This window comes from Condylura cristata, unplaced genomic scaffold, assembly GCF_000260355.1.
Source record: "Condylura cristata isolate star-nosed mole 26May11 unplaced genomic scaffold, ConCri1.0 scaffold00025, whole genome shotgun sequence".
Classification (NCBI taxonomy): Eukaryota; Metazoa; Chordata; class Mammalia; order Eulipotyphla; family Talpidae; genus Condylura; species Condylura cristata.
The window spans coordinates 14,643,466-14,658,227 of NW_004567126.1; the positions used below are offsets into that span (position 1 = coordinate 14,643,466).

Here is a 14,762-nt window from a genome sequence, read left to right on the forward strand (position 1 = left end):
ACAGAAGTCTAGGGCGCGAACTCCGGATGCAGCAAAGAGGTTGCCAGGCACAGCGGCTTCCCGGCGGGTTTGTGCAGTCTCCATAGTAACGACTAGGGAAGCCGGGAGAAGTGCCTCAGTGTGGCTCAACTACTAGGCTAGACTGACCAATGGTCCCGCGGGTTACAAAATGAATGGTGTGATTGACACGAGGTGGGACGAGGGAGCGGGGAGCCGGGACTGCCTCTACCCAATCAAACCAGAGGTCGGTCCCAGGAGCTCGTTGAACCAATAGGAGCGCTTAAAGAGATAACCTGCCCACCCACACGCTCCGCGTTGCCTGGTGCCGCGGCGGTCGTAAGCAAATGACGAGTAAGCTGGGCTTTGAAAGAGCAGTGTTGATTGGTGAATCTGAAACCTACAGAATGAAAGTCCACTTGTGATTCGCCTTCAGTAGAGCAGACGCCCTGTCGTAGGCTGTGAAAAGGCCGGTGGGAACGGTGAGTAGGGGACCGCGGAGAGAGGCAACTTAGGTGGAAGGGGTGAGGAAAGTAGCGGCGGAGAAGGGAGAATGGCGGAGGCGGGGGTTGAGGAGGCTGGAAGCCGGCGAGGCCGATGGCCCTGCGCGGACCTCTCAGACTCCCGCAACCCCGGATTTGGACCCGAGGCCCGGCGGCCTGTCAATACTTAACTGGGAACAGAGAAGGGAAACATGCTTTCTTCCCATGCTCCTTAGGAAGTGAAATGTCAATGCCCGATTCAAATACCTTATGACCCAAGCCTTAATCTTCCCAGCTACTGGATCGTAGCCAGGCAAGCGTTCTGAATATGTGACCTGGGGATAGTGTTTTCCTGAGTCAGCAGCAGAGCTGGGGAGGGAAGCCAGAGGCCTGGTTACTGGCGGGCTCCCAGGACAGCTGGGCTCCCAGGCTGCTGTCCTGGGAGCCCTGGGTGATGTCGCCTACAGGGGACAAGTGCGTCACTTCCAAGTCGCAACACCGCCAGCAAAAGGGGGTGCAAAGGGTGTGATCAGGATCCATGGAGCAGCCCTTTCCGATCAGTGAGTTTTTTAAGAGGTGATGATGCCTCATCGGTGGCCTTTCAATAGCTTGGAAACTGTTTTTCCTCAGTCTGTGTTTCACCTTTTTTTTTTTTTTTTAAGATTTACTTATTTGTGCATACAGAACTGGGGTACAGGCCAGAGGTGCAGGGGCAGTGAGATGATTCACCAGAGACAGAGTGGGGAGCAGAACAGGCAGATCCACTACGTACACTGTGGAGGGGAGCAGCGGGCGGGTCAGGAGAGGTCTGTGGCGCCATATGTATCACCTCTAGGGCAGGGGGGTATCAAACTCATGCTGAAGTGGCTTTAGCTTCTTAGTGCTGTGCATTAACCTGCTGCGCCACCAGGGAGGGCCGTGTTTCACTTTTTTAAAAAGGTAGACGTGCTATCTGAGCATTTTAAAACTCAAAGCGTGGTGAAGTGGTAAAGTAGAATCAGAAAAGTATGAGGGCCCCCTACACCCCTTCTCCAATTAGAAGCAGGTTTGGAAGGAGTGTGAAAAGGAATCCCCCAGAAGGGCAGTTTACCTTTGTATCCCATTGTTTCTGCTGCTCTTGAGTCTGAACATTTGGGAATGGGTGAGTTCTCTCTCTCCCACCAGCAGCACCACTGTGGCCCAGGTACTCTCCATAAATGCGCATTTGTACTAGACACTAAGGCATCGTGTAATAGCCACCAGTATTCTCATTCACCACTGATGAGCAGGGTATTTTTAGTCCAATGGGTTACATGTGCATGAGTCACAAGGCTGAGTCACCCTAATAAATGCCTCTGTCTTCTCTGAACTTGGGGGAAAGGACACATACAACCAACTGATAAGTGAAGAAAACAGTATACATACCTCTAAAAAGTTTTGCAGAAGCTCTTTCCAAAGAAAGTCAGTCAATATAATCACAGAGGGAGAAAAATTGGGCATTAGTTCCCCTTATGTCAGCTGCTAAACAGGGGGTTCAAATTTAGATTATTTTATTCTGACTCTAGTTTACTCACTTTAAATGCCACAAACATTTAGTGAGTATATTTACTCTGGGAACCACCGGTTCTCAAGTTTTGGAAAAAAGACTAAATATTAAATATTGTTGTCTCATGAATCATATTTTACTCAGTAATTTAACTATTCCTACATGGGAAGTGCTAACACTGATATAAACAATAGCATGACTAGATGTTCACACCTACCCCACAACTAACTCCACTGTAGGTATGATGTTTCCTTTCCACTTTTAGTAAGAAAATACGTTAAGTGATGAACTAAGTGATGAACACCTTTCTTGTAAGACCCCCTTACTTTATAATATTCCCCTATATGGAACCTAGTGTTTCTTACTTCTCTGGAGTATTGACAGGCAGTGCTTCGAAAGACCAGCTTTTACTCCTTTGCTCTGTATGCTAGGTGTTAGAGTTGGCCCTAGTTTTATAGGTTTGTATGCATGTGCAATACCCAAAACATCAGCAATTAAACTTAACTGGTTATCTTGTTAAGAGCTCAGTCCACCAAGCAGAAAACCTGAGTCATCTCTAAAGCCTTCTCCCTCAATTCTTTTCTATTTCTATAACTAACATCTGGATCTAGACCTGCTCATCTCTTATCTGGTGAAGTGCAACAGTCCCTTGAGTGGTCATCAACCTCTGGTCTCTGATCTCAATTCAGATGCACCCTGCCACCAGTTACCTTTCTAAAAATTAAGAATTATCTCAAGCATTCAAAAACAGAGTACTACACTGGGTAGTGTATCAGAGACCTCTGATACATAGACCTCTGATACATGGCTCATAGACATTAACACTGGCATATATCCACTTAAGTTGTTTTATTTAAAAAAATAAAACATCACAGAGCTCGACAACATTCCTTTTCTCTTTCCTTGCCCCATTCCGCTTTTTTCCTTCCTTCCCTAAGACAAGTACTCTTCTAAAATTGTTGTGCATTATTCATAATCATGGTTTATACATGTATATGTGTATTCAGACTTTTTTATTCAAAAAATACAAATCGATATTTTTGAGATATAGTCATCCATATATAATATCACAGTCATTCCTTATGATGGCCATTTAGGTTTTTTTCAGATGTTTTACTATTATGAACAAAAGTACAGCGAATATTCTTATACATGTTTCTTTGCACAAGAGTTTTTTTAGAGCAGCGATTCCCCAAGGGGGTGGTTCATTTTGGAATTGTCAGGACATTTTTGGTTATTCTTGTGATTTTTGGAAGGATTTACAAAGCAGGATTGGGGAAGTCAGATGTTCTGCAGTGATGGGACAGTCCCTCATGATGAACTGTCCTGTTTCCTGTACAAATTTAGTGTCCCACAGGATACTCATTTCTAGAATCCAACTCTATTTTTCATATAAACATAATGTACTTTTTGGCAAAGTTTGATATAGTAAAATTTCCAGGAATGCAACTCTAATGCAAATCAAGGGGAAATTATACTTATTTGTGGCTTGGATCTCTAACAAGAGTTGTTCATCACGCTAGAAAATCACACAACTGAAGGCAGCCCAGCTCGTGGTATTTGAGTTGCTGTACAACACACCTGCATCAGCCCACGTTTGTAGCATTCACGTTCATGGTGGTTCTAAGTTTAGGTACAAGCATCTGACTGCTGTACTTCATTATGTATTCTAGTGTAGTCAGCCTGAACATTTGTATATTTAAACATATGCTGTTTTATTATGAATTACTTTCCATCTTAAATTGGCTTCTGTATATGAAATAAAGTTAGTGATCTACTTTTATTATTTTCGGATTGGATAATCTTTCATCCTAACACCATCTAAGAAATCCTTTACCCACTGAATCATAAAACCAACTCTGCCCTGTACAAAGTTCTCATAAATGTGTGGCGCTGATTCTGGGTTTTCTATTTTATTCCACTGGTCCATGTGTCTTTATGCCACTATCACACTGTTTTAATTACCTTGGTTTTATAATGTGTCTTGCAGCAGTTGGTAACAAGAAAAGCGAGTTTCTATCCTAGTTCTCAAAGTTGTTTTCGCTATTCTTGGGCTTTTGCTCTTTCAGATAAATTTAGGATCAGTTTTCAAGTTTCACAAAACGTAAGAGATTTTGATTAGAATTGCATTGAATTGGTAGTGTATGGAAAACTGAGTTTTTAAAATCTTCAACCCTGTCATTCAGGAACATGGGTTATTTCTCTTTTCAGGCCTCTAACAACATCTTCAAATACAGTATCATAATTTTTGCTATGAAAGTCTTATATATGTCTTCTGTTGGATTTATTCCCACTTATACACATATATGCATACAGATTCCTTTTTATTATAAACATTTCAAATATATTCAAAAATATGGAAAATAATGTAGCAAGTGCTCACCACCCAGCTCTACCTATGAACTCATAACCAGTCTTGTTTCACATTAACCCCCTTATAACCCACTCTCCCTGCCCCGGTAATTAGGAAGTTCCTAGACATCATTTTCCCTTATCTTTATCATATATATATATATATGTCTATCTTTTAGCAATATAGCCATAATACTATCCAATTTTTTAAATAATATTTTTCACTTAAAAAGAAATAATTCCCTAATATCATCAAATATAGAGATATCTTTCAGATTTCCCCAGTTGTTTCCTAAAAGCCTATTTACATTTGATTTGTTTGAACTGGAATCCATTGCATTTGGCTGCTTTATCTCCTTAGACTCTGTTATTCACATTTTTTAGTGAAGTGTTTTATACACAGACAGAAAAGTACACAGATCAGGGTCTCTCTGGTGGCACCGGGGTTAGTCTTAGCACTATCCAGCTATCGCCAGCCACTGCAGCATGAGTTCCATCCCTGGCCAGGGAGCTGCCCTTACATGGTATAGCAGACCTCTCCTGTCTCACCTGCTGCTCCCCTCAGCAGTGTATTTCAGTCAATCTGCTTGTTCTGCTCCCCTCTCTTCTCTGGTGAATCCTTTCCCCCGCCACACACACCTCTGGCCTATACCCCAGTTCTTGTATGCACAGCAGTATGAACTCTTGTTTCAAGCTTCTTCTACTCATTATTTCTGAAACACATCCCAAATATTGGGTATAATTGTAGTTTGTCCTTTTGCACTGCTTTATACTATTCTGTTGTGTGAATGAATAGATTTTATGTATAAAACTACCTTTTTTTCTTTTTAAAGATTTATTTGCATACAAGAACTGGGGTACAGGCCAGAGGTGCGTGGGGTGAGAGGATTCACCAGAGACAGAGCAGGAAGCAGAACAAGAAGATTGACTGGAATACACTGCTGAGGGGAGAAGCAGGTGAGACAGGAGAGGTCTGCTGCGCCATGTGGGTCAGCTCCCTGGCTGGGATCCAGTTCGTGCTGCAGTGGCTGCGGACAGCTTCACAGTGCTGCGCTTTAGCTCTTTGCCCCACCAGGGAGGGCCTATAAAACCATATTCATTCTGTCAGTGAATTTTGGGGTTTTAACTACTTTAAGTTCTTATTTTTGTGCTTGTCTTCAGCGAATTTATGTGTACATTTCTGTTGGGAATGTACCTTAGAATAGAAGAGCTAGAGTTAGGGTACTTGTATATTCAACTTTATTAGATACTGACTGCCAAATAGCTTTCAAAGGAATTAATAACAATTGACACTCTCACCAATGGTGTATGAGTTATCCCATATCTTTGTCAACAGTTGGTGGGGCCTAGCATTTCAACCATTCCGGTGTGGGTGTCCAAAGGTATTGCATTTTGAATTTCATTTGCATTTTCCTGATGACTAAGAAAGATGAGGGCCTTTTCACATAATTATTAGTCATTTATGTATCTTCTCAAGTGTTTATTTTTAACTAGCTGGATGCATCTGTTTCGAGAGAGGTACGTTAAAATCTCCCACTACAATGGGAAGCCCACAGAGATTACAACTGAGATGAAAAAAAAAATGCACAAAATGATGTAAAAATAAACTATTATTAAAAAAAAATCTCCCACTACATTTGTGGGTTTGTCCATGAAGTGCAGTAATTTTCTTAATTTTAACGTTCTGTATTTTAAGTCTTCGCTCCAGGCTCACGTTTGCTTTGAGTTGTATCTTTTTGCTAAGTGAGTCCTTTTGTGACAGTCCTTATAATAGTTTCTAAGTTTTATGTTCTGTTTTGCTTGAAACTAATACTGCTGCACCAGCTTGTATTTTATTGTTTGCTTTTTCGATTGTGGTTTGAAAAACCCACATAACTTGAAATTTAGCATCCTAACCGTTTTTAAGTGTTGCATTTAGTAATGTTAAATATCTTCACATGTTGTACAGCAGAGCTCTAGAACATTTTCCTGTGGCAGAACAAACTCTATCCACAGAGTCGTACCTCCCCCTCCCCCCCTTTGTTTTTGTTTTGTTAGCATTTGCTTTGTAGCCTTTTCCCAAGGCCTTTGTTTCAGTGCATCTCTTCTTAGCTTCCTGTTTCACTTTTGAAAAGAACTGTTTTTTTCAAATAAAAACCCAATAGGAGTATCTCTCTTAGTAGTCAGATATCATGTTTGTATTTACCATGAGTAATGTTATGCTTGGGCTTATTTTTACTATATATTTTGTGTATTCTATTTTCCTTTGTTTCTTTCCCTTCTTCTGTTTCCTTCTTTTATTGATGTGGAAATTAAACATTCTATTTCTGTTCTTTGGTATTTACCTGCGTTTCTTTAACATGGATATTTAGCTTACCAGTGCCTCAGGAAATCACTAACTCTTGCATCCATCCTCCAGCTCACAATAATAACTAAGGGATGGCTTCACTTACCCTTTCTCTTCTCCCACATAACGACTGACACCTATTTTAGGTCTTCCTAGTTAACCCTTGAGAAAAAATTAGTCTTTATTATTATGGGACTATTTAGTATCAGTAATTCCCAGTATTTCCCCCCACCATTTCCCCTTGTATCTCACACCTTTTATTCTTGGTTCATTTTGCTTTTTGCTGAAGGACTATCAATGAGAAGTGAACGCCATTTCAGTCTTCATATGTCTGAAAACACCTTTATTTTCCTCTTACTCTTGTGAGAGCTTTGCATTCCCTACAGAGGTTCTACTTGTCTCTGCAGAGGTCCTAAGGCCATCTGTCTAGTTTTCTGATTCCCCTTACTACTCAGGGTCCCATACCACACTGGTGGTGGTCTGAACCCCACATTTGCATAGGCTGATTATTCTTAGCTCGTCCATAGCCAACTAAGTAAGGAGCAAATCTTCAGACCCCTATTTCAAATACAGGTGAACTCTGCAAGGGCCCAGCTGATGCCTTGTCCTGGGTCTCCAGACCCGTGGGCCGGAGAACTTGCCTGTCAGGGGAGAGTCACTCCAGAGGTCTGCAGCGGGTCCCTGGGCCCCGTAGACCTTCGGCTTAGCACCTGCTCACCACTCGGGGTCTGAGTTACCTTTATTTATAGCTCTTGAGGATTTCCCGTTATTGCTTTCAAACTCTGCTCTATATTAAATTCTTTTCATTCGATTTTATTGAGCATTTCTACGTGTTTGCTGTTGTGTGTGGCCCTTGCCTTTGGCTCTGTCCCTCTTATTGACCAGAAGCTACCGTCATCTCGCCAGAGCTAGTTCCTATCACTCCTGCACTTGATTTGTGTGGACTTGTTAATGCTGCCCCTTTATTCATGCAAAAATAAATGTGCTGCTTGTAATCTCTGCAGAAGGAACGGGGGCTACGTTGGTTAGCAAAATGTAGTCTCTGCTGCTGTGCAGCTTACTCTAGTTGGAGAGACAGAAAAAAACCCTGTAAATAATACATAAAAATATGAGTGAGCTATAGTTTGTGAAGTGCAGGCTGAAGGAAACACAGACAGGAATCCCTATGGCCCAAATGAGGGGGAAGAACCACCCCAGTGGTTCCAGTGGGCATGGAGAGGCCCATGGGAGCCAGCGGGCCCCCATGACTCCCTGTGCCACCCTGTCCCTTACGCTGTCATCTCGCCACCCTGCTTCCTTCCAAATGAGCCCGTGCAAAGTTCTCCCTTTGTAAGGCCTGACTCCCTAGATCGGTTCCCACTGCACCTCAGCTTTTCTGCTCATCAGTTTGTAAGACGGACACTTACTTACCTGACAGTATGCACCAGGCCTTAAGCTTGTGTCTGAATGTAAAAGTCTTACGGCTTTGTGATCCGCAGCTTTTAGGTGCAGTATATGGTGGACACATGACACATGTGGATTGAATGTTTTGACTGATTACTTTTTAGTAGTGCATGCTTAGGGCTCCTTTCCAATTCTAACAGCACTTCTCACAGATAGTAATTTTTGTGATCGGTTAACCATCATCTTAAGAAAACCATCAGCTGGAGGAAGAATTTGTTTGCAGGACACTTATCTGTGGTACCGAGAGGCAAGATCAGGGGTGCTAAAATGTGATGTTATCCTTGAATCAGCTGGATGGTGGCCCCCCAAAAGATGTCCACAGCCTAGCCTCAAAATTGTGAATGTGACCTGATTTAGAAATGCAGTCTTTGCAGATATGATTAACAAAGGCTCTCGAGATGAGACCCCATGAGATTATTGGGGCGAATCCTAAACCCAATGACAAGTATCCTCATAAGAGACAGAAGACAAAGACAGAGGAGGCCAGTAAGGGTGGATGCTGAGGACATGGGACGCAGGCACTGGCCTGGGACCCCCAGACCTGCCAGGAACCGGAAGAGGCAAGGATGGGGTCTCAGCTAGGGCCTCCAAGGGGAACATGACCTGGCTGTCACCCCGATTTCAGACTTCTGGCCCCCAGAACTGACAACATAACTGGGTTGTAAGCCACTAGTTTGTTAATACACACCCCTTTGCATCAAACCTCAGTTACCTCTTCTGTAATGCAGATACAATGGTACCTACCTCCAAGGCTCACTGCCATGATTAAATGAAATGTTTAGTATTTAATAAATACGAAGGTACATAGTGAATTTTCAAAAGTAGTAATGACTCTTCCTCCTCAGGTACGGGAATTTGCTTCCTTTTGTGATTAAAAACTGCACAAGAGATTGCTGTCCCATGATTGCCCGCTTAGGCAAAGCTCATTCCATGGACTTAACTGAAGAACATCAACTCCATCGGCCCCAGAACCCTCAAGCCCCAGCCTGAGTTCTCAGGGAGGGTTTCTTTTCACGGAGAGTTCCACTGTGGGTTGGGGGCAGACAAACTCACACTCTGGCAACAAACTTTAAATGACCCACCTGGAACAGAGAGCAACCATAGTCTTTAAGGGAAAGGTTTTGTGTTCTTAATCTCTGACTGATCCAGAGATTCTGGGGCTGGGCATCAACTAATCTTCTAATACACCAATCATCAAAAATTCCCCATAATGAGTTCAGACCTTCTGTGTTTATCTCAGTGCCTTCCTGGAGCACCCGCTTCCTGCCAGGGCTGAGCTGGGGCAGCGCTCACACGCACCCCTCCCCGCTGATGGCTGGCACTGTGCTCGGCGTGGGGGCCGGTGTGTTCATCTTAGCCCTGCTCTGGGTCTTCACGCTGCTGCTGTGTGCGCTGTTATCGCGAGCCTCCGGGATCCCTAGGTAAGGCATTCTCTCCAGCCGGGAGTCCGAGCTAAAAGCAATTAGAGGCGAAATCGCTGACGCTCATTAAACATTTAGAATTCAGAAGATCATTTTTGTAATTACTGGCAGTTTGAATGAGTTGCATTTCAACCTCTTATCATAGCACTAACTGTGTTATTTATGTTCTGAAGCCAAGGTGGGAGGAGAAGGAAAGTGGTGTTTTTCAGTTCTCACCTTGGAGGAGATGGGGATAGCTCAAAGGAAAATCTGCTTCCACTGCCTGTTGAATTTCTTGAGGTTGGATGTGTGTGTCTCTTCATTGTGCAGATGCCTGCTCTAGGCCTGGGCCCAGGGATGCTTGGGGAGGGCTTGGGGGAGGCGGGAAGGGGCAGGAGAGAGGTCAGGCAGCTTGGCTCTCCTTGCCTGGTGTTGGCTTCAGAAGAATCAGGCCATAGCTGACTCTAGCCTTGCACTCTCTGGCCAGACAGTAGTGTTGGTGTAAAGCGTGAGTTACATCATTTGTTTGAACATTCTTGAAAATAAGAACAAGCTTATGAAGGGCTGCTTTGGTGATTATAATTGCACAGAGCCCAGATGAAAGCCTACCGATCCCCTTTCTGGGGAATTTGCAATTACCCAGATCAACCAGAAGCATCCAGCTGGTACCTACTAGGAGGAAGGGTTTGGGGATGAAGGCCTTGGGTAAGGGCTTGGGGAGGCATTTGTAGAGTTGCCAGGGATCATGGGCTGCCAGTCTCGGGGCCTCGTGATGGCCTGAGACATGGAGTATGGGCCCGAGGGAAGAGCCTGTCCAGCCCTGACATTGCTTTGAACTCTACCTTTTGCCCCAGGTACTCCATCATTTTCCTATTTCTTGGTGCTGTGCTCATCACCTCAGTGTTATTGCTGTTACCCCGAGCCAGTGAATTCCCAGCCCCAGAGGTGGAAGTGAAGGTAAAACTATTGCTTTTGTTTTGTCATCTGCTATAGCTCGCGTTTCTTGTCTAGATCTCTAACCTGCTTACTTGTGCCCGAACATTGGGTTGACTGAAGTGTGTAAGGGGGACTGTAAAATCAAAACAAGGATGGGGGAGGCTCAGAGACACTTTTGCCTCACCCCCCACCCCCTTCGCCCAGGAGAAGAATCCTACCTGGGACCCGCTCACAGCGGCAGCACCGGGCCATCATTTCTCTGGTTTGATCCCGACTCCACTGAATACTAAGTTGAATGATCGATGTGTCCAAAAGCTACCTCATGTCACTGGACCACTGAAGGAGAACATGAGTTAGGCCTACTCCGAAAGGGTCACCTGTGCTCAGCAGCTCATCCTGGGCCCAATTTTTGTGGTGCGCTCAGGGCTTTCAACATCTTGCTTTCCCACATTTGAGCTTTCCCATTTGTGATTGGAAAGAAGAATTTTCATAGACATGTACATGAGAAAAGAGGAACATCCCCATGCACACATGGGGAGAGGGAAATTCAGTATTAACAGTTCTGGGAGCTTCTTGGGTTCTCACTCATAGAACCACATCTGCCAGCACCGCCTTCAAATAGATCTATATCATCTCTCGTAAAGTCTTCCACTAACGGCCCCACCCATTCTGGCCCAGTCCCGATTTGGGGCTCTGGCTTGACCAGGCATGACAGTCTCAGATCCTGATGATCTTGACATTAACTGTTTTAAGCCTGCATTCCTACTCTTTGCTTCTTTTCTCTCAGCTTCTGTTTTAACTTTTCTAGTCAGGATAATAGCTGACATGTTTAGGGGATTACTATGTTCCAAGTCCTGTGTGAAGCACATTTGCCTTCAAACCTCACTCAGGACAACCCCAAGTAAGATGAAATTGACAGTATCCCTAACCCCTTTTACAGGAAAGCAGTTATGCCACTGAGGCATAAGGGGTTAAAGGTCAAACACACACAGGAAGAGGGAGAGCTAGGATTCAAGCTGAGGTCTGTCTGCAAAGCCTTCATGGCTGGAGACTCATGTGTCCATCACAGAGAGCCACAGGACACCCAAGGTGTCTGGAGGGTAACTGGACACTGGACTACAGAACACAAAATTCTATGACTTTTGAACTAAAACTAGCACTCTTTTCTAACCATAGCAACGGGGGGAAGTGAGTCCTGAAAATGTTAAGGGAAATAACCCTTTGCACACATATAAATGGAATTACTTCCTCACATACCAGGTTTGGGGTCTATATTTGAAAACCACCTGCATGGTGGGTATCATGTTAGGCACACATGTCAGTACCACATGTGTAAGCTTGGGGGGTGGGGGGTTCCTACCTCAGCATTCCTGCCTTAAAGCACACGCATGAGGAGGCTGCCATGTTTCTGGATGGCTACAGATGGGGAGACTGGCGAAGGAAACAGAGCAAACCCTGTCTGGAAATCAGCCCCTTTCTCCCTCCATCATTCTCTCCTGACTTGCAGGCCCAGGAGAGAAGGTTGGAGTTTGAGCAAAATATGTTCGTCAGCATGGCCAGCAGGATCGGCGTTCTCATTTCAGCCTTTGAGATCCAGTCCCTGCAGCAGCCTGGCTCAATACTGTATCAATAATACATGACCTGGGCCTTCTGCACCCAAGGCCTGCTAATTGGCTAATTAAAAAGTGAAACGTGTCGAACGAGCAAACATGTAGCCCACGAGAGACTTGTTCTGTATTGGAGCCAAGGTCAAAGTTATGTTAAAGCTATTTTATCAAACTGACCTTTGTTGTAAGTTGGCTGTTGGGGGTAGTCTCTGGAGCACCCCTTTCCTTCCCAGTGTCTTGGATCTCAGTGATCACAGCAGTGCTTGGACCTGACAGGTGCTGAGCACGCGGCTACGGTATTAGTCTCCTATCGCTGCTGTAACAAATGACTGCAAGCTCAGTGGCGTACTGCTCATAGGTGAACGGTTCTTCCGCCTGGAAGTCCAAAATGAGTCTCACTGGGTGAAAATCAAGAGGCTGGCAGGGTGCTACTCCTTTCCAGGCCTCCCTGGATGTGGCCCCCTTGTCATGGTCCTGCAGGGTAACACCGTCCAACTCTGCTTCTGTCCTCACATCACTTCCTCTGAGTCTCTCTTCTGCCTTCCTCTTCCACTTTTAAGGACCCTGGTGACTGCCTTGCACCCACCTGGGTTGGATCATTTAGGCTAATTTCCCCACTGCAGGTCACCTGATCATCCCTGGCTCCGCCCACAGCTTTAACTCTCCTTTGCCATTAGCTCATTTCTGGAGATGAGGAAGTGGCCTTTTGGGGGTCATTATTCTATCCACCACAGCAGCTTTTTAGGTATCTTGGATTCTCATCTAGGTACTGGGCTTTCAAAGCTCCTAAGAAGCTGTAAACTCACCCAGTTTGTGCTGCTACTACATTAAGTTTCTAGATTAAATTGCCTTTTTTTTTTTTTTCTTCTGAAACAAGCACCACCATTTGGGTTAGGGAGACTAGAACTCTACAAGTGAGTAGAACCAATCACAGGTTTTTGTCATCACAGACCAGCAGATTTGGGTCCTCATGTATCACAGGGTGCCAGGCAGCCATCTGTAAGTTTTGAGGGCAAGTTACCTGTCCTCCGAATGTTTTCATATCACAGAGAATGGCTGTTTTCCATAGCCCTTGGAATGCTGACCTGTGAATATAAGGATTCAGAACTCTGATGAAAGTCTGAAAAGTCGCCTTTGCATTTTCAAAGTGAATCCTCCTGAATTGGCAACAGTTGATGTGGGGAGGTTGATCTTGGATATGGGGAGGTTTATTGTATTGAGACAATTGTATTTTTATGCATATTTACAGTTCTCCATAATAAAAAGCTAACAATAGGAAGAAGCCTTTCTAGAACCTAGCCAGCAAGCTTCCATTAACTCAGGTAACTGATTTCAGAACCCAAGAATCAATGAGGTCATCACATGTGTATGAACCTCCTGCGCTAAGCCCTGTCTTCCTTGCGCCTCTTTAGTGCTTCCTTTAGCTTATATTTCCAGCCCAGGGAATTAAGAAAAACATTCTTCCTTAACCATTTACAGGATGTTACAGGAGCTTACAAATATGTACAGAACCCCCGTAGCCCATTCAGCGGACACTTCAGAGGCGCACAGCCAGAGCACTGGGATGTAGTCATTCTGCTTTGATGTTTCTTTCTCCAGATTGTGGATTCCTTCTTCATCGGCCGCTGTGTCCTTCTGGCTTCCCTAACTGCTGTCTTCCTGGGAGCCCTCTTCTTGGTTCTAATTCATCACATCCTGGAGCCAATCTACGCCAAGCCACTGCGTTCCCACTGAACACTGTTTGAGAAAACCGAGACCCTGTTCTCACCTCTGCTCAGATGTCACCGAGGAGCAAAGTTCTGCCACTGCCATGTGCCTCGTGCCCCGAGGTCAGGGGACTAGCCCTTCATTGCTGGGACAAGTCCCTGGAGTCCTGACCTCCAGAACTGAGGTTGCGAAATGTTCCCCACACAGATAGATTCTCACCAGCGTAAGAGGACACTGCTGTCTTCTTAGCGCCCAGCCCTCGGCTTTTCCATCAGTGTTGAAAGGGAAAAAGTAACAGCGATCTGCTGAAGTAGATTTTCAACCAAGATGCTAATAAGCAATTTGGGGAAAAGGAGCTCTGACTGCTGCTATCCAGCAGGTGAAGTCCTTTTTGATCAGATGTACCCTACTTACTTACAAGGCGAGGGCCAGGGGCAGTTATTTCTGCCCTAGAACTGGCTCTTACTCTGTGTGGGAAAACATTCCACACGAGACTTTATCCAAAAAAGCCATGAAGGGAAAGAGTCTCTCTGTCTGTCCTACAGCCCCTAGGTAGGGAAAGAAAGGAGAACAATTCTACAAGCAAGTGGAGGAGAGAAAGGAGATTGCTGAGGCGCTCAGGAAAGTAGGGCGAGCTGGGTCAGGCCGTCATGACCCCCAGGATGCCTGTGCTGAAACTTCCAGAGGCCTGTGCAGGGGGCTGAGCCACCCAGAGGCAGCGTGAATACCTAACAGGCACAGACTGCCCTTTGTCCCCTCTCCTCAGAGATTTGCTGAAGGAGCAAGTTTAGGAAAACTCCTTTATCTTTTTTTTTTATTCCCCCCAAAAATATCCAGCAACTGATCATTGTTGTGATGTGCCAGATACTAGCAGCATGGAGAATATGTTTTAACATCAGAAACTACATTCTCACCCAAGTATCCTCAGTATTTCTTTCTACACAGATGTAAATACTGGTTTATGTGCTTTGGGAAAAAAAAAAAAAA

The 14,762-nt window shown here is 44.7% G+C and overlaps 1 protein-coding gene across 2 annotated transcripts; it reads left to right on the top strand.

The window, feature by feature from the left end:
- Positions 1-451: 451 nt before the first annotated feature.
- TMEM218 (transmembrane protein 218) lies at positions 452-14,762 on the top strand. 2 transcript variants are annotated; one of them, XM_012729348.1, is made up of 4 exons: positions 452-479; positions 9,366-9,546; positions 10,380-10,482; positions 13,668-14,762. In XM_012729348.1, the coding sequence occupies exons 2-4, from the start codon at positions 9,437-9,439 to the stop codon at positions 13,800-13,802; spliced, it is 348 nt and encodes a 115-aa protein (XP_012584802.1). In that variant the 5' UTR covers positions 452-479; positions 9,366-9,436; the 3' UTR covers positions 13,803-14,762. The 2 variants fall into 2 exon arrangements, with proteins under 2 accessions (XP_012584802.1, XP_004689189.1); XM_004689132.2 differs by lacking the exon at positions 452-479 and adding an exon at positions 5,291-5,313.